Source organism: Mesoplodon mirus, assembly GCF_964341445.2.
Source record: "Mesoplodon mirus genome assembly, chromosome: 18".
NCBI classification, from domain to species: Eukaryota; Metazoa; Chordata; class Mammalia; order Artiodactyla; family Ziphiidae; genus Mesoplodon; species Mesoplodon mirus.
Genome location: NC_138994.1, coordinates 24931808 through 24956274, shown reverse-complemented (window position 1 = coordinate 24956274; position 24467 = coordinate 24931808). Strand labels below are relative to the sequence as shown.

The 24467-nt window shown below is 38.9% G+C and overlaps 1 protein-coding gene across 6 annotated transcripts in view; it reads left to right on the top strand.

Annotated features, from left to right (window-relative positions):
* The window catches only part of HELZ (helicase with zinc finger), a 179030-nt gene that overhangs the window by 131862 nt on the left and 22701 nt on the right, over positions 1 to 24467 (top strand). For all 6 annotated transcript variants that reach the window (XM_082603666.1, XM_082603668.1, XM_082603669.1 and 3 more), the window contains 3 exons: positions 3208 to 3760; positions 4159 to 4405; positions 5194 to 5710. In XM_082603666.1, coding sequence (XP_082459792.1) covers positions 3208 to 3760; positions 4159 to 4405; positions 5194 to 5710 — 1317 coding nt within the window. The remainder of the gene's footprint in view (positions 1 to 3207; positions 3761 to 4158; positions 4406 to 5193; positions 5711 to 24467) is intronic.

Here is a 24467-nt window from a genome sequence, read left to right as displayed (position 1 = left end):
CCTCATCTCTTATTTGTCCCTTAACCAACACAGACTAGTATTAGGCCTTAACATTTCACTAAAACTGTTGAGCCCAAAGTGACCAGGGACTTCTCCGGTGGTCCAGTGGTTAGGACTCCGCACTTTCCCTGCCGTGGGCCCGGGTTCAATCCCTGGTTAGGGAACTAAGATCCTGCAAGTGGCGCAGCCAAAGGGAAAAAAAAAAACTCAAAGTGACCAAATCTTATGAACATGCTTCAGTTGTAGCCTTACTTGACTTTTCTTTGGTATTTGGCACTATTTTCTACCTCTTTCTTCTTGACCATCTTTTTTCTTTTGGTTTCTTTGACACACATTTCTACTTATCACAACTCTTTCTAACATGACTCTGTCTCTTTTATAAGTTCCTGTCCACCCCTTCCCATCTGTCCCTAGTCCTTAAGTTGGGGTTTCCCAGGGTTCTGTCATGGTCCCATAACACTCTTTGCATTCTGTGCTTTCTTACCATAAACTAGTCCAATTCCACAATTTCCATTACTTGCTCCCTGATAGTGACTTCCAAATCTGTATCTGCAGGCTCAGGCTGGCTTTAAGCAACTGTTCTCTATATTCAGGTACTTATGCCTCTTAAGCAGCTCTGACTCACAGTTTATACAACTGGAAGGGCTCAGTACCCACTGGAGGAGCTGCAGTGCCAATTAGGCAGCCAGGGGAGCTTGCTGATAGAGTAAGAGGGAAGCAGCAGTGAAAGTAGGCGTCCTGTGTGTTTGGGAACGGGTGCAGAGAGAAAGCAGAGGGCGTGTGGGGCGGTACAGCAACAGCATCTGCAGTCAGAGGGCCAGGGTTAGGGTTAGAACAGACCCAACCGGGAGAGTCTTAGGTACTGTCAGAGCAGCTGAAGCCAAGATAGCCAAACGTCTCTCAGTCCTTTTTTAAAATTTTCTGTTGTGGTCTTTCCCTGTTAGGGGACTAGGCAACCTGATAGACATGTTTCATTTTCTTTTCCACCCTCATGCTTCGTCCTGGGGCCTAGGGGGAAAATGTCCTAGCTCTCCTTGACTCAGGATTAAGAGGAAAGCGATAGAGGAGAATCTAATTCTGATAATATTAGAGTCAGACTCCTTCAGACTTTACAGTCATCTCCCCTGCTTAGCCTGTTGTAGTATCATAGAGGAGCACAGTCTTGATCTAAATTTCTACGACACTGGCCCGGCTTCTTGTCCATGTAAAAGTCAGAAGTGAAGAAGGCAATTGAAACATCAGCTTATCCACATACAACCTTGACATCTAATCATGGTCTCCCTCATGCCATCAGAGTATGCCTATCAACAGTATCTTTTGGAGAAAGGTGTATCTCAGCTGAAATGTCGCTTTAGTCATTAAAAAGATGAAGACTTATAGGGGAAAATGTTTGTTTTTAAAGAGGCTTAATCAGGTTCTGAGACAGTTGAAGAGCAGGCATTGCAGCTGCTTGGGAAGACTGGGACAGAGTTATCATCCTTCTCATTTCATTTTCTACATAATTTATATATACCCAGTAGTCTTCAGGATCTTATTGGCCAGATTTAATGTTGGTCCATTTGAGGTAGACATGAGAATTCTCTTGGGGCATGATTGGCACATCTCAGCCATTTGTGGCAATAGCTTTGTTGCCGGATTACCCCAGCTTCAATTCAGGAGCAAACTGCTTGTTCTGTCTTCTTGAGAGTGGTCAGTTTCATGTCACTTAAGATCAGACTTGTGTTTTAGAAAGATGACAGCACTCCCTAGCTTAAAAACCTTTGGTAGCTTGCCACAGTTTACAGGATTAAAAACATGTTTTTTCTCAGTATTGACTCATTCAGGGTCTTGTATAATTGGGCTTCTGCAGTTTCATCTGATTTCAAGAAGGGGAAGATTAGCATGTAAGTCCAGTTGTAGCGCTATGTGCACAGAACTTCTCGTCTCAAATCTGCTTCAGTGTATAAGCTGTCACCTTTATCTCGTATGTACTTCCCTCATACTAGATAAAAAACTCCAGCTTTTTTTTTTTTTTTTTTTTTTTTTTTTTGTGGTACGTGGGCCTCTCACTGTTGTGGCCTCTCCCATTGCGGAGCACAGGCTCCGGACGTGCAGGCTCAGTGGCCATGGCTCACGGGCCCAGCCGCTCCGCGGCATGTGGGAACTTCCCGGACCGGGGCACGAACCCGTGTTCCCTGCATCGGCAGGTGGACTGTCAACCACTGTGCCACCAGGGAAGCCCAAAACTCCAGCTTTTTATGCAAGATTATCATTATCTCTATGAAGTCACCTTTAATTTTCTCAGGCTCCAGGATGTCATCTCACGTCCTCTTACAACACCTCTAATTTTATGTATACACGTTGGTATCCTCTACTGGACTCTAAGCCAGAGTTTAGAGCTTAGCAGACTTGTTCTGTGAAAGGCCAGATACTAAATTTTCAGGCTTTGTGGGCCGTGTGGTTTCTGTTGCAGCCGCTCACCTCTGCCATTGTAGTGAGGAAGCAGCCGTAGACAATGTGTCAACTTGCACAACTGTGGCTGTGTTCCAGTAATACTTTATGCACAGAAATCTGGTGGACTGGAAGTGGCCTGGGGGTCGTAGTTTGCCAACCCCTGCTCTGCACTCCTGGGGGTACAGACTAAGTCTGACTGCTTTTTTATCTCCAGCCCCAGGCACAGTGTCCTTGGTAGGCCCTCAGTAAGTGTTTGTTGAAGGAATAATGGCAAAAATTGACAGCCAAGCTTTTAATGCAAAGGTGATATAGTACTTTTTTTTTTGTTCACTTCAAAGTTATTTAGACTGAGACTTTTTTTATATTAATATAGATATGTTTGAGGAAGAGATGTATAAAAACAATAAAATCAGAAGGAAAGAACACATTTTAATGATTTATATCAGAAGGAAATAAATGGTTATCTTTCCAAGGAAGATAGTGTGAAAATAAAAATATTGTTTTTAAAGGAATTAAAGTGGATATGCTAATAAAATAGTAGTATCTTTCCCTGTGACTCACATTTAATATGCGGGTTTTTTTCTGTTTCATCTTTCCTAATTTAAAGAATATTCCCTCATTTGATTGTCAGAAAGTGATTTATCAGGCCCCCAGCACTCCGGCTATTACGGATAAGAATGGATCATATCTTTTAGATGTGCTAGGGGTGGGAAAAGGTGGTGAACCACAGGACTTAGATCTTCTGCAGCTAAAAAATACTTCTTCTTTTTTTAGATGGATTTGGAATCAAATCCACAGAACAGAAGTCCTGAATCACGTCCTGGTGTTGTTTATCCCAAATTTCATCGCAAAGACAATCTCAACCCAAGACACATAAATCTCCCTGTTCCTGCTCCCCACGCCCAGTATGCAGTCCCCAGTCGCCATTTTCATCCACTTCCCCAGCTGCCAAGACCGCCATTTCCAATTCCACAGCAGCACGCCTTGTCAAATCAGCAGCAGAATAATTTGCCTGAACAACCAAATCAAATGCCGCCCCACCCGAATCAGGGAGTCCCGCCCCAGAATCCGCTGGGCCAGCCGCCGCCTCAGCTTTCTGCTGTCTGTCAGGCAGGCCCCAACAGTGCTTTTTTTAATACTGCGGTTTCTCATCGACCACAGTCCCCTCCTGCAGAGGCTGTGATTCCTGAGCAGCAGCCCCCTCCCATGCTGCAGGGGGGCCACAGTCCTCTGCGAGCCATTGCGCAGCCCGGCCCCATTCTTCCTTCACATCTGAATAACTTCACTGATGAGAACCCCCCAGGATTGCCTGTAGGAGAGGCTTTAGGTAAGTCCTCTGATCACTGCTGGATGTGACAAATTCAGAGATGATTTACTTAAATGACATGTGCTATACAATATTTTTTGAGTCAGGATTGATTCATTTCTTTAAATAACGCCAGCAAAAGAATCAATCAGTTACTGTGGTAATCAGAATCTAGTTCCAAATGCTATATAATACTAAGCATCCAGTTGATGTCAGGTTATGTCGTAATGTAGGTAAGGAAGAATCATCATCATCACCATAACTTTAGTTACTGGCAAGTTTAGAAAACATATGCTTTCTCCAAAACTCAAACTGTAGCCATTTCTTTCTGGAGAATATCTGGTTGTAAAAACTCTTGAAAGAATTAACTTGAAACCCTAAATGCTGAAAACATAAACTTCTCACCAATGTTTCTACAGATCGTGTGCATGGGAGTGTGGCTCTGGAAGCATTACGGCAGCAGCAGGTGCGGTTACAGCAGTGGAGTGAGCATCACGCCTATCTCAGCCAGGGCAGTGTTCCTTACCCACACCATCACCATCCTCATCCTCACCCTCACCTCCAGCATCTTCCCCAGCCACCCATTGGATTACATCAGCCACCAGTGAGAGCAGACTGGAAGCCCCCCAGCAGTGCCGAAGATGAAGCAGAAACAGCTGACTCAAGGTATTCCAGCAGACTGACATGAGCCCCCTATTGTCCTTCTTGAGTGGTGTCCTTTTAGCCTCAGGTTGGAATATTGTCCCAAAGAAATTGGATGCCAGCCTTCTAGGTACATTGCTCCACAGTTCTGTCGATTGACTCTAAAATATAGAGCATCTTTTGAGAAGTAACTCTTCTGAAAATCTAGGCATGGACGACCCGCTGTGGCTCGTAAGTTAATGTGCCCCCTTGCTTTGCAGTCCTTCTAAAAGAAATGTACCATCACTGTGCGTGGTTTTTTCATACTCAGTCATAATGCAAAGAATGCAAAGAGGACAGAATTAAATTAGAAGTTAAAAATTATAAATTTATCATCAATATGTTTTTTTCTAGTAGCACGAAATTCTACCATCTTTTAAGTATAGATGTTTGAGTGTTCGGTCCTCATTCTAAACTTGTTTTTATGGTGTCATGTGAATGCATTGAAGTGTTTCCTAGTCCCTTCTGAATAAGATCCACCATTATGGTGACCTTTTATAGCCCTCAGTTACCAAAGGCATGTGAAGACCAGGACAGTTGTTTTTAACACCAAGGGAAAAGAAAGAAATCAGATACTTGGGCATGTTTAGTGTCTTCAGTTCAACGCCTATGAGTGTTCATGCTTCCTACTCTTGAGATGAATTAACATTAGTTCTGATTAAGTAGTATGCTATTGTTTGTAAACATTACATATGTAGTTGATTAAGCTCTCCTTAATGTGATGAAGCTTTTCTTTTGTTTTCTCCTCCTCATATTTCATCATCCTTATGTAGGTTTCAAGACTTAATCAGAGAACTGTCTAATCGTGATCAAAGTGAAACACGGGAACTAGCTGAGATGCCGCCACCTCAATCAAGACTTTTGCAATATAGACAAATTCAGACCAGGAGCCCACCAGCAGTCCCCACGCCCCCGTCCAGTGCAGACCACAGTACCCACTTTTCCAACTTCGGTGACAGCAGCAGAGACCTCGAAGTAGCCAGCAACCCAGCATTTCCACAGCGCCTGCCGCCACAGCTCTTCAGCTCGCCTTTCTCGTTGCCGTCTGAACACCTCGCCCCTCCTCCCTTGAAATGCCTGGCACCTGATGGAGCATGGACTTTCGCCAACTTACAGCAGAATCGCCTGATGGGGCCGGGTTTTCCCTATGGCCTACCTCCACTGCCGCCCAGGCCACCGCAGACCCCTTTTGTGCACATGCAGAGCCATCAGCCTGCTGTCAGCCAAGAGCCCTTCCACCCGCTGTCGGCTCGCACAGTGTCGTCCTCTTCGCTCCCCAGCTTAGAAGAGGTAAAATGTCCTTCTTTTGCGCTTCTCCTTTCAGGATTCGTTGATTGTGAAAAATATCAATATTTGTTTGTTTGATAATGACGGTGGACAGATCTTAACTATATTTAATAGTCTTGTAAAGATAATATTTTCTTGCAACTTATTTATTTTTCAGCTTCATTTTAAAGAGTTGTTTATTTTTTTATTGAAGTCTAGTTGGTTTACAGTATTGTGTTAGTTTCAGGTGTACAGCAAAGTGATTCAGTTATATATATATATATTTTTCCGGTTATTTTTCATTGTAGCTTATTATGAGATATTGAATACTATTCCCTGTGTTATACAGCAAATCCTTGTTGCTTATCTGTTTTATTTATAGCATTCTGTATCGGTTAATCCCATACTCCCAATTTATCCCTTCCCCCTCTCCCTTTCCCTTTTGGTAAACCGTAAGTTTATTTTCTATGTCTATGTGTCTGTTTCTGTTTTGTGTATAGATTCATCTGTATTATTTTGTAGATTCCACATATAAGTGGTACCATGGGATATTTGTCTTTCTCTGTCTGACTTACTTCACCTAGTATGATATTCTCTAGGTCCATCCATGTTGCTACAAATGGCAATATTTCATTCTTTTATATGTCTGAGAAATATTTCATTGTGTGTATGTAGGTGTGTGTATAGATGTGTGTGTATGTGTGTGTGTGCATGTGTATATATATATATATATATATATATATATACACCCCATCTTCTTTATCCATTCATCTGTTGATGGACACTTAGGTTGTTTCCGTGTCTTGGCTGTTGTAAACAGTGCTGCTATGAACACTGGGGGTGCATGTATCTTTTCAAATTAGAGTATTTGTCTTTTCTGGATATATGCCCAGGAGTGATATTGCTAAATCATATGGTAGCTCTATATTTAGTTTCTTAAAGAACCTCCATACTGTTTTCCACAGTGGCTGCACCAACTTACATTCCCACAAACAGTGTGGGAAGATGACCATATCTCCACACCCTCTCCAGCATATTTATTATTTGTAGACTTTTTGATAATGGCCAGTCTGACCAGTGTGAGGTGATACCTCACTGTGGATTTGATTTGCATTTCTCTAATAATTAGCGATGTTGAGCATCTTTTCATGTGCTTTTTGGCCATCCGTGTATCTTCTTTAGAGAAGTGTCTGTTTAGGTCTTCTGCCCATTTTTTGATTGGGTTGTTTGTTTTCTTGATATTGAGTTGTATGAGCCATTTGTGTATTTTGGAAATTAACCCCTTGTTGGTCAGGTCATTTGCAAATATCTTTTTTCCATTCCTTAGGTTGTCTTTTCGTTTTGTTGATGGTTCCCTTTGCTGTGCAAAAGCTTTTAAGTTTGATTAGGTCCCACTTGTTTATTTTTGCTTTTATTTCTTTTGCCTTGAGAGATTGGTCTGAGAATATACTGCTATGGTTTATATCCAAAAATGTTTGGCTGTGTTCTCTTCTAGGAGTTGTTTGGTGTCATGTCTTATATTTAGGTCTTGAAACCATTTTGAGTATATTTTTGTATATGATGTGATGAGGGAGTGTTCTAATTTCATTGATTTACCTGAGGCTGTTCTTGGAACTTATTTTAATTTTCCCCTTTTTATTATGCTATTTCAGGCTTTGTAGTATGGTCATTATTACAACATGACCATTGCTGTTTTAGAACACTTAACATCTGACTGACTTGAGGAGGCTATTCATTCAAGAAGCTTCGTCCTGTCTGATCTGGGGAAATGGTTTTTAGTGGCTCATCTTTTTACTTACATTACATTTGTTAATTACAAATTTGTCCATTAAGGTTTTCCATAGATGTTGGTTTTCTCAGCCAGTGGTCAGCTGCAAGGGCTGTGCTCTTTCTCCTGTCATTCATCCTGGTGCTTTCTTAGACTGGGGCAGTTAATACACAATGGCACTGATTCCCAAATATCAGAATTTGCAGTCTTTAACGTAGAATTGACTCTGCTAAACTAAGCAATTTAGGGTAAACTGAATTATACTTTGGTATTGCCAAAGAGCATCCTTATGGACCTTCACTGATATAAAAACCTTAGTAATTCTAGGTTATAAAATTTCAAAAATGGTACCATTCGGTGTGGACTATAAAAATGTTGTCTAGCTGTTCCTGTTAAGCTTACAGTGATTAAAGGTAAGAATGTGTAAAGCTCACATGGTCATTATCAATCACAGATGTCTTCTTAAAGCAGGGTAAACATTTTGAATTTTGAGATATGAAAAATATTTTTTTGATATTAGCTTCATTTTGGCAGTTCCTTAATGATTTCTAAAGGCTTTAGAAATAATTTATTCATGTTTTGCAAATTTTCTGCTACAGATGCTGATTAAAAAGTGAAGTTTCATAGGGAAGCTTCTATATCTTATTTGTAGGGTTTTGGAGGTAATTTGTTCAAATTGTTCCAGTATTTATTGATTGGCTCATCCTGTATAATAACTGTCATTAAAACAACTTAATTGCTGTCTTAGCCTCATAATGTAAATTGTAAGCATAAGATGAATTGGTATTTGTATATATGCATTGTGAGGATCTAAAATCTGGAACCATACTTTTAAAGACTGGACACATATATGACATTATTTCAAATTATAATGGAATGGCTTCACAACTGAATAGTAGTAATTTTCAGTTAAGCAGTGTTTTATGTATGTGTCTACCTGTGTATTTGTTTATTTATGATAAAATTCATATAACAAAAAAATTCACCATTTTATCCATTTTAAAGTAAAATTTAATGGATTTTAGTATATGCACAATATTGTGCAGCAACCACCGCTATCTAATTCCAGAACATTTTTTGTCACCCTTAGAGAAATGCCATAACCAATGAGCAGTTACTCCCTGATCCCTCCTACTTCCAGTCCCTAGCAGCTCATAATCTATTTTCTGTCCCTGTAGAGACTTTTGATATAAATGGAATCATACAATATGTGATCTTTCGTGCTTGCTCCTTTCATTTAGCATAATGCTTTTGAAGCTCATCCACTTTGTGACATGTTACCAGTACTTCATTGTTTTTTATGGCTGAGTGATATTCCGTTGTATGGATATACTACAGGTTGTTTATCTGTTCATCAATTGATGGACATTTGGGTTGTTTCCATTTTTTCGCTATTATGAATAATACTGCTGTGTACATTCATGAACAAGTTTTGTGTGAAAGTATATTTTCAGTTTTCTTGTACCTGAAGTTCTTGGGTCAAATGGTAACTCTGTTTTTGAGGGGCTGCCAAACTGTTTTCCACAATGTCTTGCGCCATTTTATATTCCCACCGGCAATGTATAAAGATTCCAATTTGTCCATTTTTTAATTATAGGCATCCTAGTGGGTGTGAAGTAGTATCTCGTTTTGATTTGTGTTTCCCTAATGACTAATGATGCTGAGCATCTTTTAATATGCTTATTGGCCTTCTGTATATCTTCTTTGGAGAAGTGTCTATTCAGACACTTTGTCTGCTTTGAAAAACAATTGTCTTTTTGTTGTGGAGCCATAAGGGTTTTTATGTATATCCTGAATGCTAGGTTCTTATCACATATAATTTGCAATATTTTCTCTCATTTTGTGGACTGTCTTTTCCCCCTCTTGAGAGTATCCTTTGATGCACAAAAGTTTTTAATTTAGATAAGGTCCAATTTATCTGTTCTCTCTTTGGTCGTTCTGCTTCTGGTGTCATGTCTAAGAAACTGTTGTCTAATCCAAGATCACAAAGATTTACATCTACCTTTCCTAGTTTTATAGTTTTAGTTCTTACATTTAATTCTTTGATCCGTTCTGAGTTAATTTTTGTACATTTTATGAGTTACGTGTCTAATTCATTATTTTGCATGTGGTTGTTCAGTTTTCTTTGCACCATTTATTGAAAAGACTGCTCTTTCTCCATTTTATGGTCTTGGTAACCTTGTCAGAAATCAATTGACCTCAGACCTATGGGTTTATTTCTGGGCTCTAAATTCTCTTCATTGATCTATATATGTCCTTATGCCATACCACGCTGGCTTGTATACTGTAGCTTTGTAGTGAGTTTTGTATTTGGAAGTATGAGTCTTTGGTACTTTGTTCTTCTGTTTCAAGATTGTTTTGGCTATTCTGGGTCCCTTGAATTACCATATGGAATTTAGGGTTAGTTTGTCAGTTTCTGCAAAAAAAACCTAGCTGGGATTTTAAAAGGGATTGCATTAAATTTGTAGATTAACTTGGGAAGTATTGCCATCTTAACAATATAAAGTCTTCTGGTACCTGAACATGGTACCTTTCCATTTATTTAGGTCTCTTAAAATTTCTTTCAACAGTATTTTGTAGTTTTCCAATTATAAGTCTTACACTTCTTTTGTTAAATTTATTCCAAAGTATCGTATTATTTTTTTGTGCTATTGTACATGGAATTGTTTTCTTAGTTTCATTTTTTGGATTGTTCACTGCTAGTGTTTAGAAGTGCAATTGATTGTATATCTGCAAACTTGCAGAACTCTTTATTAGCTCTAATAGATTTTTTTTGTGTGAATACCTTAGGATTTTTTGTGTAGAATATAATGTCATCTGCAAATATAGTTTTGTTCTTTCCTTCCAATCTAGATGTCTTTTATTTCTTTTTCTTGCCTAATTGCCCGGCCAGAACTTCTAGTATAATGTTTAGGGTACATTTGGGGCAAAATTAGAGGAAGACAAGCATTTCCGGCGTGAGTTTTCCAAATTTCCTTCTGTTATTGATTTCTAATTTCACTCCATGTGGTTGGAGAACTTACTTTGTATAATTCTAATCTTTTAAAATTTATTGAAACTTGTTGTATGGCCTATCCTGGAGAATGTTTCAGGTACACTGGGGAAGAATGTATATCTTGCTCTCGTTGGGTGGCACGTTCTATAGATATGTTAGGTCTGTTTGGTTTATATTGTTCAAATTTTCTCTTTCCTTTGGGTCTGCTGTCTAGGTTTTATATCCATTATTGAAAGTAGGATGTTGAAGTCTCCAAATATTATTGTTGAATTGTGTAGTTCTCCTTTTAATTCTGTCAGTTCATGCTTCATGTATTTTGGGGTTCTGTCCTTAGGTTTACATATGTTTATAATTGTTACGTCTCCATGTCTACCTTTTATCATTATATGATATCCTTTCTCTCTCATAACAATTTTTGTCTTCAAGTATGTTTTTTTCTGATATTTGTATAGCCACCCCAGCTCTCTTTTGGTTACCGTTTGCATGGAATGTCTTTTCTCATCCTTTTGCCCTTTGATTTTGTTGTCATTTGTTTGTTTAGTGATTTTTCTGAACTAATTTTTTAAATTTAATTTTAAGTTAATTTTTAAATTTTGAACTAATTTTTTAAAGTCAGTATTTGTTGTGTGTGGCCTCTGAAGTTTTTCTTCCATGGGCTTAATGATCAACTAGTCATTGCCCAGAGATTTCCTTAAACACCCCATTCCAAAAACATTGCCCAGTTTTTGCAGAGGCATCTGTGTGTTATGTGTGTTTGCGCACACCTTCCATACTCAGCTGGGCAGTTTACACCTCTGCTTTAGCTTTAACTTCCTGCTTCTCCAGCCTCCAGATCAGCCAGAGGTGAGAACTTTTCCGGCCTTTCCTGAGCACACGCACAGCATGTGTGTGGTTTTCTAGATTCCCAGGGAGGAACAGGTCGGAGCTATTCAAAGTCTTTATTCCCTAAAGTATCTTATAAGCCAGGCTTTCCTCCAAAGCTTTTTGTTAGTCTGTTGTTTGGTCCAACTGCTATCCATTGCTTCAGGCAGCAGCAACTAAAACATCGGCCTTGTAAATATTTTCAGTATGGCCCTTTCAGCACTGGTTGAGTTCTGAGTTAGTTAAGTCAAGTGTTGTTTTGTACCAGACAGGTCAAAACAAATAATTACAGCTCTTTGACGGTGAGGTCCCTTCTGCTCTGATAGTAGCGCTGGAAACGCAGGGTCTTATTTTCAAGGCTACCTCTCAGCTGGAGAAGCAGGGGCATGGGCCTACGGTAAATGAAAATACCGCAAATCTTGCTCTTCTTACTGAAATTTTCTGGTTTCTCTTGATTAAGTGCTCCCCTGGTTGCTGCAAGCTTTAGTTTCCTAAATTCCAAGGAAGTTGATTGTGACAGTTTTTGTCAGTTTTTTCATTGCTTTTATGGAGGTCCTCGTTCCACCATTTTTACTGATAACCCTTGTGATATTTTTATCTAACCAGTGGAATGAGTTCCTAATGTTTGGGGGAAATAACATGCCACAGTTTTTATAAGGTTTTATAAAGTTTTGTACTTTGCTAAATAATGTTGGATACTGAATAGTGTACTTTTAATCATTGATCTATTTAAATGTTTCTTAGTTTTGGAATTTAAGTTCTCTGTACCTTCGAGCTCTTAACATTTGTTATTACTGTTTAGCTCTGAGTGCATGAATAAGTACCTTCAATTGTCAGTGGGTTCTTAGAGTGCAATTACTTTTGCAAAAACATTTGGTCACCTTTATTTTGATGCATGAGATTCACAAATGATGACTGACTTGCAACACTGAAGAAAATACCTTGACAAGGAAAATACTATTTTTACCACATTTGCAGGATTTGACGTTTTCAGTACATTAGGATAACTTCTGTCTGTTATGTTGTACAAAACGATTTTGCATGAATCATCTCACAGAATGAATGGTTTATATGTTTGCTGTTTATTTCCAACCTTTTAAAATAATTTCCTTAACATTAACAATACAGAAAAATGTGTTATTTCCCTACCTACTGTTAACTCTTTCATTGCTAGAAACCTTGGTAGATGAAGCTTATGTTGGATGAAAACATCTAGATGTTAGCTTAACAGTTAACTTGAACAGATGGTTTTTCATGTTGTGTTTCATTAGTTTTCTCTTTTTTTATAATAATTTTGATTTTCTCTTGACAAATTATATACCTGGTCAGCATGGAAAATGTGGAAGTTAGAGAAATTATTCCTCATTTCGCTATACCAGGATAGCTACTGTAATGTCGGGGAGGAAGAAATTTCCTCTACCCTTCTAGGTTCTTCTGGCTGGTCTGAGAATCAAATTGACATGAGACAGCTTAATAGGAGAAAATCAAACAAAGTTTAATATCATATGTACATGGGAGAGACCCAGGAAAACTGAGTAACTCACCAAAATGGTCAAAGCCCTCACCTTAAATACCATCTTCAGCTAAGACAAAAGGATGTGGGGTGGTGGTTGGAGTTCAGAGTGCAGGAAGGCAGTTGGCTTGGATATGGAAAATCAAGTGTGTGGTTTGCCGGCAGTGCAGCCAGTGGGACCCAGAGAGGAATTTTAACAAACAGGCTTTGCTGGGTTCCTCCCTGTCTAGACACTTAGTTCGCACTACAGTGATCTCTGGTGACAGCTCCCTTCCTGGAACAGGTCCTCTTTCTGCATTCTTTTAGGCAGTTATCGGAACGTCAGAGGTTCTTCCTGAGCCTTTTGGGCCTTAAGAACAATCAGCCTAAATTAACCCTCAAGCCAGAGAGACATTTTGGGGTAGCCAATTTTGTTCACCTACAGTAACAGATAGCTTTTCATAGCGTTCACAGGTGCGAACATGTGACTGTCATGGGGGGAGATTACTTGTTGGAGACGTGAAACATTTTTTTTTCCCTAATTGCTGTGCTCAGTGATATCACCCCATCAAACCTTTCTTTCTACCAGGTCAAGATCCCTAAACGTGATCCTGATCCTATTCTATGACACTTTTTGCTACTTAAAATTTTTAGAGTCTTCTCATTTAGATGTTTAAGGCATCAATCCATGGATTTTCCTTACCTACCTCAAATGCAGCAAAAGCCCTGGCCCTCGGCTGCTTGGATGGAGCTAGGGCTCTGTGGTTTGGTCGCAGTGCCTGCACCCTCTCCCACTTCTAGTTCTTTACTGATGTGATGAGACAAGGAGAACACAGAGCGGGGGTGCCCTCCTTACCGGCCCAGGTTACAGACCATTCCTGATTGAAAACAGATGGATAAATCGCTCCTATTTGATTTTACATTTCAGTGTAAGGTTGAGGTTGTGATTTAATTTTCTCCAAATATTTAGCCAGTTGTTTTCATACTCTTTATTAAATGATTGCATATTCACTAAATAGAATAGTAGCTTTCTTGTCAAATACTAAATTCTTTATAATACCACTGTATCACATTTGTGTTTCAACTCACTGCTGTTGGGGGAGGGGGAGATGAGATGCAAGGAGCAGCAATAGAAGTTAACTCTTGGCTTCTGAACTTCCAAGGATTCAGTTTCTAGTAGTTTTGGCATGATTTAGGATTTTTTCAAGGGTAATTTTGATCTGAATGAGGTTTTTCACTTTGCATGATAACTTTAGAATCTAATCTCTGAGTAAGATGCAGTTCTTCAGTATATACTGCAATCTGTTTCTGGACTTTCTATTTTTCTCCTCATCTATCTATATGTTTCTGTACCAGAATTACAGTGTTTTAATTTTTGAGGCTTTCTGGTATTCTAATTTGATAGTGTGATGTCTCCCTTATTACTTTGTTTTTTTCTTCCAGTTTCGGTTTGGGGAGTGCCGGGGAGAAGAGGTTATTCTCTGGTTTTTCTACTAGAAGTTTAGAATACCTGTGTGAACTCCTCCCCCCGAAACAGAAACAAAAACCTTTCTTAGGTTTTAATTTCAGTTACATCAAATGGATAGCTTAAATTGGGGGAAATTTTGTCTTTACAAATATTTTAAGCCTCTCATTTAGGAACTGGACAGTCTTCAATATTTTAATTTTTTTTTTTCCTTCTTCCCTCCTTCTCTTCCTTTTTTCTTTGTTTTCTGAGTGTTCCTCTGTAAAATTCTGTAGTGTTTTCATTTCTGGTTAAATTTATTCTTAGGTTGATTTTTCCTTGCTTTTTGTTTATGAACAGGACCTTTTTTTTCCCCCCTATTATACTTTCGAGTTATTTTATCTTGAGAGATAAATCCTCATTCTTCTTAAGTGGAGATAGTTTTACCATGTTAAAAAAACTTCTGTTTAACATAGGGCGAGCAGCGCAGAACACTGGTGCAGAACAAAGCTTTTGCCATTTAAGGGGTACTTTGCCATGAAATAGTTTGATTAAAAGTCCTCACTAGTAATAAATGGAAATTCCTTTTAAAAGTGTCATTGTACAAGTCTCCAAACGTTTATGAAGCTGCACATTTTTGTGCTGCAGTGGTGATATTGTTGTAATGGCCTTCTAACAAAAACGGAATTCTTGTAAGTCACTCATTCTGATCAGCTTCCTATAAATCAGCATTTACTTATACCATCTTAGAGATGACGAGTAAGCCTCTGTGACGTATCTGCTTTGAAACAGTTCTGTCTTATGTGTTGGCTTTTGAACAAAGACACTTTTTAACCCATCTGTTTATTTTCATTTTTTCTTTCAAACAGCTAGTTTTGAGGTTAGTTTGCAAAACTGTTTTCAGGAAGTACTTGTCCTTCAATACTCAACGATTTCAGTACTGTTGTCTAATCATTCTCCCTCTCCCCCGCCAAGTCTCCTTCTATGGAGCAAGGTATTATTGTACAGATGTAGCTTGAAGATTATATTCTTGGCTGATCAACGTAGTCTGCCTATTCTGACTTTAAAGGTGGATGGATGATGATAGGTCATGATTTATGTTGCATAACCAGGTAGTATTGCTGTACTCTCAGAAGTGTCTTCTCAGATCGTCACTGTGTGGTATCTAATAAACCATCTAATGCATATAACAGAGACAGTGATCAACAAATTAATAAATTAGACCTGTAATTTAAGCATGAATATGCTTAAATTATCAAAGCTAATCATTTAAATGAGATGCTCTATTTTAATTAAAGTTTCTGGCACCATAGTTAATGAGACTTGGAATTTCCACCAGAGCATTTAGCTCTTCCTTAGTGATTAGCTTTGATAGTATAATTATAAATAGAGCCCTAATTCATTAAGTTGCTAACCTTTCCCCCAGTTATTTATTTATACATATACATGTGAATGGCTTGCTAACCTTATACATTAGAGGTGTACCGTATAAAACGGTGGTAAGCAGATTATGAATTTTTACTTAAACTGACAACAATCTTTAAAAATAGAAATTCATACATGAGTTTAGTCATTTAGCTTTTTCTTCTTAAATGGCTTTTGAAACTTTAGCATTACACTTTGATTTTTAGAAGGAGATGTTAGCAGTGGACTTAGAAAATAATGATCATATGTTTAGCAACATAACAAATTCACAGTTTAAGCATGAAGAATGTTTATAAACACACAAGCATATATGGAGTCCATACTGAACCCAGGACTAAGGATCTCCGACAGAGGAGAATAAGCCTTTAAGGAATAAATAATGAAATTATTGAAGACCTGAGGACTCTAAAATTAAATTCTGCATGCCAGTCATTGATAGGGTTGCCATCTAGAAGTAAAGGAACAGTCTGATCAGCAGGAGATGTATGTAGAAAGAGTAGTCTTACTCTTCAGGAAAAAAACTGAGAACTGGGCAGAAGCAACAGGAAACAAAAAGTGGTCAGGAAACAAGAAGAAAGAAAATAAAAGGTGAAAAGTATAGTTTATATATTTGAACAGCCTAAGGGCCCACAGGACTGAAGTGTAGGTGGAAATAAAAGGGCGTTCTCTGTCAGAAATATATATATATATTTATAGGCAAGGGATCTTTTTCTCAAATTTTTGTTTGCGGGCCCTTCTCTTTCAGTGTACTTCATAGGAATTTCCCTCTGTGGGGAGAAAATCTGAAATTTTAAACTCATTGCCCATAATGCATTTTATTGTAATCAGTTAGCATGCTCTCTATAGTTTTTTGAATTTACATAACTTAAATAGGCTTGTATATGTCATAACACTTTAATTATTTTAGCAAATACATCAGATTGTTGATGGCTGTTAAGGTCGGTGATGGATTATGTTTGGACTTTTTAATAATAAAAAGTTAAAATATTTTCTCATTGACAAAGACTTTGATTTTTTGAAGGCTTTAAAGTAAAACTTAGAACTTTGGGATTAGACAAGGCCTTGAAGATCATTTATTCTAACTCCTCCTTTTAAAAAGAAACTGAGGGGTGGTTGGGAGTCCGCCTGCCGATGCAGGGGACACGGGTTCGTGCCCCGGTCCGGGAGGATCCCACATGCCGCGGAGCGGCTGGGCCCGTGAGCCATGGCCGCTGAGCCTGCGCGTCCGGAGCCTGTGCTCCGCAACGGGAGAGGCCGCAACAGTGAGAGGCCCGCGTACCGCAAAAAAAAAAAAAAAGAAAAAAAAAAGAAACTGAGGGCTTCCCTGGTGGCGCAGTGGTTGAGAGTCCGCCTGCCGATGCAGGGGACACGGGTTCGTGCCCCGGTCTGGGAAGATCCCACATGCCACGGAGCGGCTAGGCCCGTGAGCCATGGCCACTGAGCCTGAGCGTCTGGAGCCTGTGCTCCGCAACGGGAGAGGCCACAACAGTGAGAGGCCCGCGTACTGCAAAAAAATAAAAAATAAAAAAAATAAAAAATAAAATAAAAATAAAAAGAAACTGAGGCAGTGAGATGTTGAAGGACTTAGAGCTTAAGCAGTTACTAATCACAGCAGAGCTGAGACTCCTGACCTCCGGTCTTGCGTTGTTTCTGGAGCATCACACTGTTGTTCATATCCTCATGCCACAAATAAGGTTTATTCCGAGAAAGCAGGAAGTGATTGCAGTTACATGAAGTAGACGTGGCAGGTGGGTGGGTGAGGCCAGGGGTGAGACAAATCATGTTCTTGGGACCAAATAATTAAATCTTCAATTATATGAAGTTCTCCTTTTCGGAGAAGGGGAGGGATGGTGGTGGAGAGAGAAGGAGATGGTTCATTTTAGAATTCCATATTCTTAGAGCTCTCCAGTTCTACCTACTAAATGTTTGACAGCTCAGATAATTAATTTGGAGATCTCAACTATCAGAAGATTAACTATAAGGAATTTATTTCTCAATGTTGTTTAAAAATTAAACAATTCTCTGGCATTACCTTGTTTTCTGAAATTAATTATGATAACTATGATTCTTCATAGTTATAATTATTCTTCAGAGTTATCATAGCTGTGAGTTGAAGGTAAACTTCTGTGTACTATTTTATTTATGTCAAGCTGACATATTTTCATCGTAAAAGGGATTGTGGTCTATAATTGATAACTTGACTGTTTCACATTCAAGAAGAGTTGACAAGAGCCAGAATGAGTCAAGGTAGCTCCAAATGTCACAGCAGTGAACCTGACATTTCTCTCTTAGATGTAATATTGCATTCCTTCTAGTATCTCCTCTATTACCTTGTGTTTGGATGTAGGAAAAGAACATTGCTTGGTGGGAAAATACTATTTGCAGAGTGTAAGTGCCCTTGCCTGTGAAATGCTTTCAAATGGTATTTGTCTTTATTTAGACCTAAATTGATTTTAATGCACTTTGGTACAAAGTCATGTTCATTTTAGTATACCTTTCTTTCAAGAAAAACAAAACAAAACCCAGAGATAAATGTACTGTGGTTTTGAAAATTAAGATAAATTTTTGCTTCTATTATGATGGAATCTTATGAACCTAATGTGACATTGACGTTTTCAAACTTCTGTTAAGATAATGCATTTTATTTTTAAAATAGTTATTTTAAAATAATATAAAAGAAATGGTGGAGAGTGGCATAATTATTTAGGTGAGAGATGATGGTGGTTTGGACTATGATGGAGCAGTAGTAATGGCGAGAAGTAAATTCAAGGTCTGTTTGTAGCTAAGATCTACAGGGATTCCTGATGGATCCGATGTGATATGAAATGCGGTGAAATAGAACCATCTCTTTCTTGTTTCTGCTAGCTACATTTCAGTTGCTCAACAGCCACGTGTGGCTCAGCGCTGTTTTACTGAACAGTGCAGGTCCCCAGAATCTCCCACACCGCGGAAAGGTCTTTTGGACAGAATTGCTCAACTGAAAGGCTCACACCCTTCAGCTCTTTGAAACTGTCTTGTATTATTTCTTTGCTAATTGCCTACCATCTTTTTTTCTCTGTTTCTCACTTCCTGAAGCTTCTGTTGATAAGATGTTAGACTTGCTGGATTCTTCAGATTCTTTCTTCCTCTCACATTTTAATGTTTGTATTTTTCCTGCTGTCTGAGATTTCCTTCATCTTACCTACAGACCCTTCTATCACACTTTACATTTGAGCCCTCAAATTCTTTAATTTCCAAGAGTTCTTCCTTCTCAGGTTTTTCCTTTTTCATAGCATCTTATTTTTGTTTTTATAAATGCAGTGCCTTTTCTGAGGAAACCAATTGAGAGTTTGTTGTTGTTGTTTTGTCTTAGATTTTTAGTAAGAACTAAAAAAGCATTTAAAAAATATTTTTAAAACATCATTGCTACTTCTTTTTCCTGGGCCCTCCTTTTTTCCTGTTTATTTGTGACCATCTTTTATGCTGGAGACTCCCTTTAAATGTCCGGTAACCCTTGATTATCTGTGTCCCTGAAAAGCAGTTTGGGAGTTTTACGTTTCCTTAATGACTCACTGCCTGGCAGGCTTTTCCCTGGGGACTTTTTAATGCTTGAATCTTCTGCTTGTTGCAGAGGAGTGCAGAGTGGGACTACTTGTTCTCTGTACAGACTTTCAGTTAATCCCCCCAGTTTTATCCCTTCGTCCTCCCTTCACTTTCCACTGTAGCTTGTGTTTCTGAGGCCCGAGCCTCTCTGGAATTCTGCAGAGTGGACTGATTCTCCTCTCAACTGGTAGCTCTAACTCCATCCTTCTTCCACAGACACAGTCTTCCACGTGTTCCAGAAATGTGTCCTATGTTGATGGCCAGTCATCCAGTCTTGACTGTTACAGATCCTTTATGTTCAATTTATTATTATTGTAGTGGAGTCTTGGGCCAGTCTCCACCATTAACTGGGAATCATGCCTTTAAAAAAAATACTGTTTCAGAAGTTATCAAGTCCTTTTCAATAGATTACATGGCATGAACCCATAGACATTACTCTTGCAAACTACAGTTTATCCAACACACATTGCCTGGCTTGCTAATATTGATTGTTTTTAATCTTATAGTGATACTCCTCTCCTAGTTTCTTTCTTCCTAGGTAACTCGACAGAACTATAGCACATTGCTTTAGACGTAAGATGATAACCTTACTGGGAGCTAAATTGAAGTAAGTTAGTAGAGCCCAAGAGTGTTCTATAGTCAGGAATTTCTTCTTCAAAGCTTGGGGAAATTAAATAGAAAATATGGCATGTATTCAACATTAAACGTTTAAATCCTTTTGTTGAATACTTATTGAGGACTTTTAGGTTCTAGGCATGGTGTTTAGGTGCCGGGAATACACAAGTGAGTAAGGTCTGATTTCTGCCCCAGAGTCTTTGCATGTCCTTGACATTTTAATTTAGGTCAAGGTTACATTGCCTCTTCTTGGATCACACAAATCCAGGCCAAAAACATATTTTTAGATTAAAAGAAAAACGTGAGCATCTCCAAAGAATCAATTTTGTTAGTGAACCAATAACCTTCATACTGTATGAAAATTTATAGTTGAACAAGATATAGAGCGATGGAATTTAGTGGTATTTTAGACCAGTAAATTTGTAAAGTTGTGAAAAATTATTAAATATCCTAGAAATGAGATAAAACTCAGAGAGTACAGACTGGATAGTCCAGATTTGTTTTTTTTTTTTTAACTTGTTCAGTGGTTTTTTAGAAAATTAAATTTGACTAGTTTGAGTGCCAGGAATGTATTCTTTAGTTTATCACAGCATAACTCCATATTGTTCAACACCTGGTCTGATTTACATTACACATTTAGGTTATAGACCTGGTCCTACGGGCATTAGAATTTTCCAGCTTTAAATGAGTGAAGAAATAAAGTGCAGCTATTAAATATGATGTAATAAATGAGTTTTCATGACATAAAAAGATATCTGTGATATTTTAGTGAGAAATTACCAGGTTGTATATATCATTTTAAATGAATGTGTATGTTTATATGCATACAGGGGAAGATGCTTATAATACCTGGTTTTCTGCTTTTAGTGATGTTAAGTTGATTAACATTTATCAGTGATCAGATGATAGCAGTCTGATCCACCAGTTTTTAAAGTTCCCAGCGACCTTTCAGATTTAGCAGCTATTGATGATTCTTGTTTAGAACTGTTGTTTCATTAGAGATGGCAAAATGGCGATTTTAAAATTCTTTTAATTTCTTTTGTATCTATTTTTCTTCTGTGAAAGAGAACTTCTCCTTACTAAATGTTTCATTCCTTCAAATCTGGTCTATATAGAAAAAATGAATAGTTCTTGCCCTTTGTTTTCTTGCCATAAATTTTCAGAGTAATGAATTGGTGCCTTAGCAGGTCCCAGAGATGACCACTCAGGCTCCCCTCACCTTTTTTTCCTTTGGAATATCATCATGAGTCAGGTATCATTATATATTTGAGTTTTCAGTTCATTGTAGCCATTCTACAGTGTGACACACTGTTATGTCTCTGGCCAGTGGGAGCCCCTTCATATTGGTGGCTGTGTTCTTTGACATATTGACAGTGACCTTTGGTAGCTTCCTTGCTTTCAGGCAGGACAAGATGTCTCTAGCTCATTTCGTACATGTTCCGCCCCTGACCAGGAATCAGGTGTTTCTCAGGGCAGCCCTGATGGAGACTGTAGTCTGGTACTGAAGGTGCTCTCTGGTACTGAAGGTGCTCACTGGTACTGCTTGTCCCTGCTTTTTCAGTGGGCAGAGCCGGGAAGTACTTTGTTGTTGTTGTTTTTTTCTTGCAGTACGCAGGCCTCTCACTGCTGTGGCCTCTCCCGCTGCGGAGCACAGGCTCCGGACATGCAGGCTCAGCGGCCATGGCTCACGGGCCCAGCCGCTCCGCGGCATGCGGGATCCTCCCGGAACTGGGGCACGAACCCGTGTCTCCTGCATCGGCAGGCGGACTCTCAACCACTGCGCCACCAGGGAAGCCCAGTACTTTGTTTTTTGAGAGAAAAATAAATCATGAGTTCATATTGATATTTCCAAGTCAATGAAGGATTATAGGGTTTTTAATATTTGTATTTTTCACTTTACACTAAAGATCATTGTTCCTAATAAATGACTAACAACTAGCTATTTGCTTTATATGTATATACATACACATAGATAAGATATAGGTAGATAAGGGTGTGTGTGTAATAGTTTCACACACACTGGTGTTAAATTAGCAATAAATGCAGTTGAAGACATCTGTGTGATTCATTTTGTCCTAAGGCTATATCCCACATATATATTTAGTTAAAATACTGGATTTTAAAGGTATCTGAAATAATTCTTCTATGTGTGGTTATAGCACTCATTCAGTAAACATTTGTGTTTATTTCTATTTGTTTTTAGGTTTCAAATCTAATTTTGATTTTAAGAAGCACTTATCAGTACATGGTCCCAAAGTCCAAATTATAAAACAAGTGATATTCACAGGTTAAACTTCCATTCCTGTCTCTACTCCTTCCTTATCCCTTCCCCCTATAGAAAAAAATTATTTTTTAAATGACATTTATTGCTTTCTTTCTAATTTCACAAGCAATACATATTCATGGCAGACAACTAGAAACACATAAAAGCATAAAGTAAAGAATAACAATCAGCCACAATCCCCACCCTCCAGAGATAACCACCATTAGCATTTTGAGGCATTCCCTCCCAGTGTCTACATATTTTTTTTAAATTGAAATATAATCGACCTACAACACTATGTTAGTTCCAGGTGCATAACATAAGGTTTCAATATTTATATACATTACAAAATAATCACCATGATAAGTCTAGTTACCATGATAAGTCTAGTTACCGTCTGTTACCATACAAAGCTATTACAATGTAATTGACTATACTCCCCATGCTGTATTTTTTTTTGTTAGTTTCTGCTTTATAACAAAATGAATCAGTTATACATATACATATGTTCCCATATCCCCTCCCTCTTGCGTCTCCCTCCCACCATCCCTATCCCATCCCTCCAGGCGGTCACAAAGCACCGAGCTGATCTCCCTGTGCTATGCGGCTGTTTCCCACTGGCTATCTACCTTACGTTTGGTAGTGTATATATGTCCATGCCTCTCTTTCGCTTTGTCACAGCTTACCCTTCCCCCTCCCCATATCCTCAAGTCCATTCTCAAGTAGGTCTGTGTCTTTATTCCTGTCTTACCCATATGTTCTTCATGACATTTTTTTTTCTTAAATTCCATATATATGTGTCAGCATACAGTATTTGTCTTTCTCTTTCTGACTTACTTCACTCTGTATGACAGACTCTAGGTCTATCCACCTCATTACAAATAGCTCAATTTCGTTTCTTTTTATGGCTGAGTAATATTCCATTGTATATATGTGCCACATCTTCTTTATCCATTCATCCGATGATGGACACTTAGGTTGTTTCCATCTCTGGGCTAATAGGGCTGCTATGAACATTTTGATACATGACTCTTTTTGAATTATGGTTTTCTCAGGGTATATGCCCAGTAGTAGGATTGCTGGGTCATATGGTAGTTCTATTTGTAGGGTTTTTTTTGGGTTTTTTTTGTTTTTTTTAGGGACAAAGGTGGGGTTTTTTTTTATTATAAAAGAAAAAAAAAACTCCTCAGGAATCTAAATAAAGGAAGGGAATATTTCACACTCAGAGAATAGACATCAGGACACAAAATTACAAGTGTTTTGACTCCAGACCTGTCCTCATCTCCTCCATCAGCAGACATGGGAAGGAGACAGCTGAAGCAAACAAGCAATTCTGTAAAACAAAGACTTAGAAACCCTACAAATATGATTAAAATCTAAACTTGTTTTGCTTTAAAAAAAATTTTTTTTTTTAATATATCAAAAGGCCTGGGCTTCCCTGGTGGCGCAGTGGTTGAGAGTCCGCCTGCTGGTGCAGGGGACGTGGGTTCGTGCCCCGGTCCGGGAGGATCCCACATGCCGCGGGGTGGCTGGGCCCGTGAGCCATGGCCGCTGAGCCTGCGTGTCTGAAGCCTGTGCTCCGCAATGGGAGAGGCCGCGGCAGTGAGAGGCCCGCGTACCGCATAAAAAAAAAAAAAAAAAAAAAAAAAAGGCCTGCTTTAGTGACATGCTAGTCCCACCAGAAAATAACCCCCAAACCCCCTTGTCAGTAACATGCTCAAGTTGACCAGCCAACTCATATTTCCAAACCCCTGTGTGTACAAGTACGTGTGTGTCTTTTGAACCAAAGCCCCAGGGCTCAGGTGACTGCTGCTGCTCCCGCGGGCTGACACAGCCAACCCGTGCCAGCCTCCCCAGAAGGGTGAGCAGGGCAGAGAAGCCCTGAAGCGGTAGTGAGGGGATGAGAGCCCAGTAGCCAACTTGTCAAGCACCCCGCCCCGTTCCCCCCCCCGAAAAGGAGACCAGACTACTCAACTCAAATTTGGCTCCCCGTGACCAGAATGGTTTTTACTTGCTAAGGAGAAAACACACATTTATCTGCACACCCGTATATATAATTTTTTTGTTTTTACATTTAAATATAAAAATACTACTCTGCTTTGTGTTACAAATGGAGGACCAAACAACATGGAACTCTTTCTTTTAAGGTAGGGCTATCCATCCATTTATGCTGAGCTTGTCAGGGCATTTAGCCCCAGGCAAGGGAAGCACCACACTAGGAGATCTAGGGCATTTTCCGACCTGATTTCCCACCCTTCCTTCTCCCCTAATTCTCACTTTTAATAGAAAGTTGGTTATAACCTTATAAGTAATGGAATTTCTCACCAAGAAAGGGA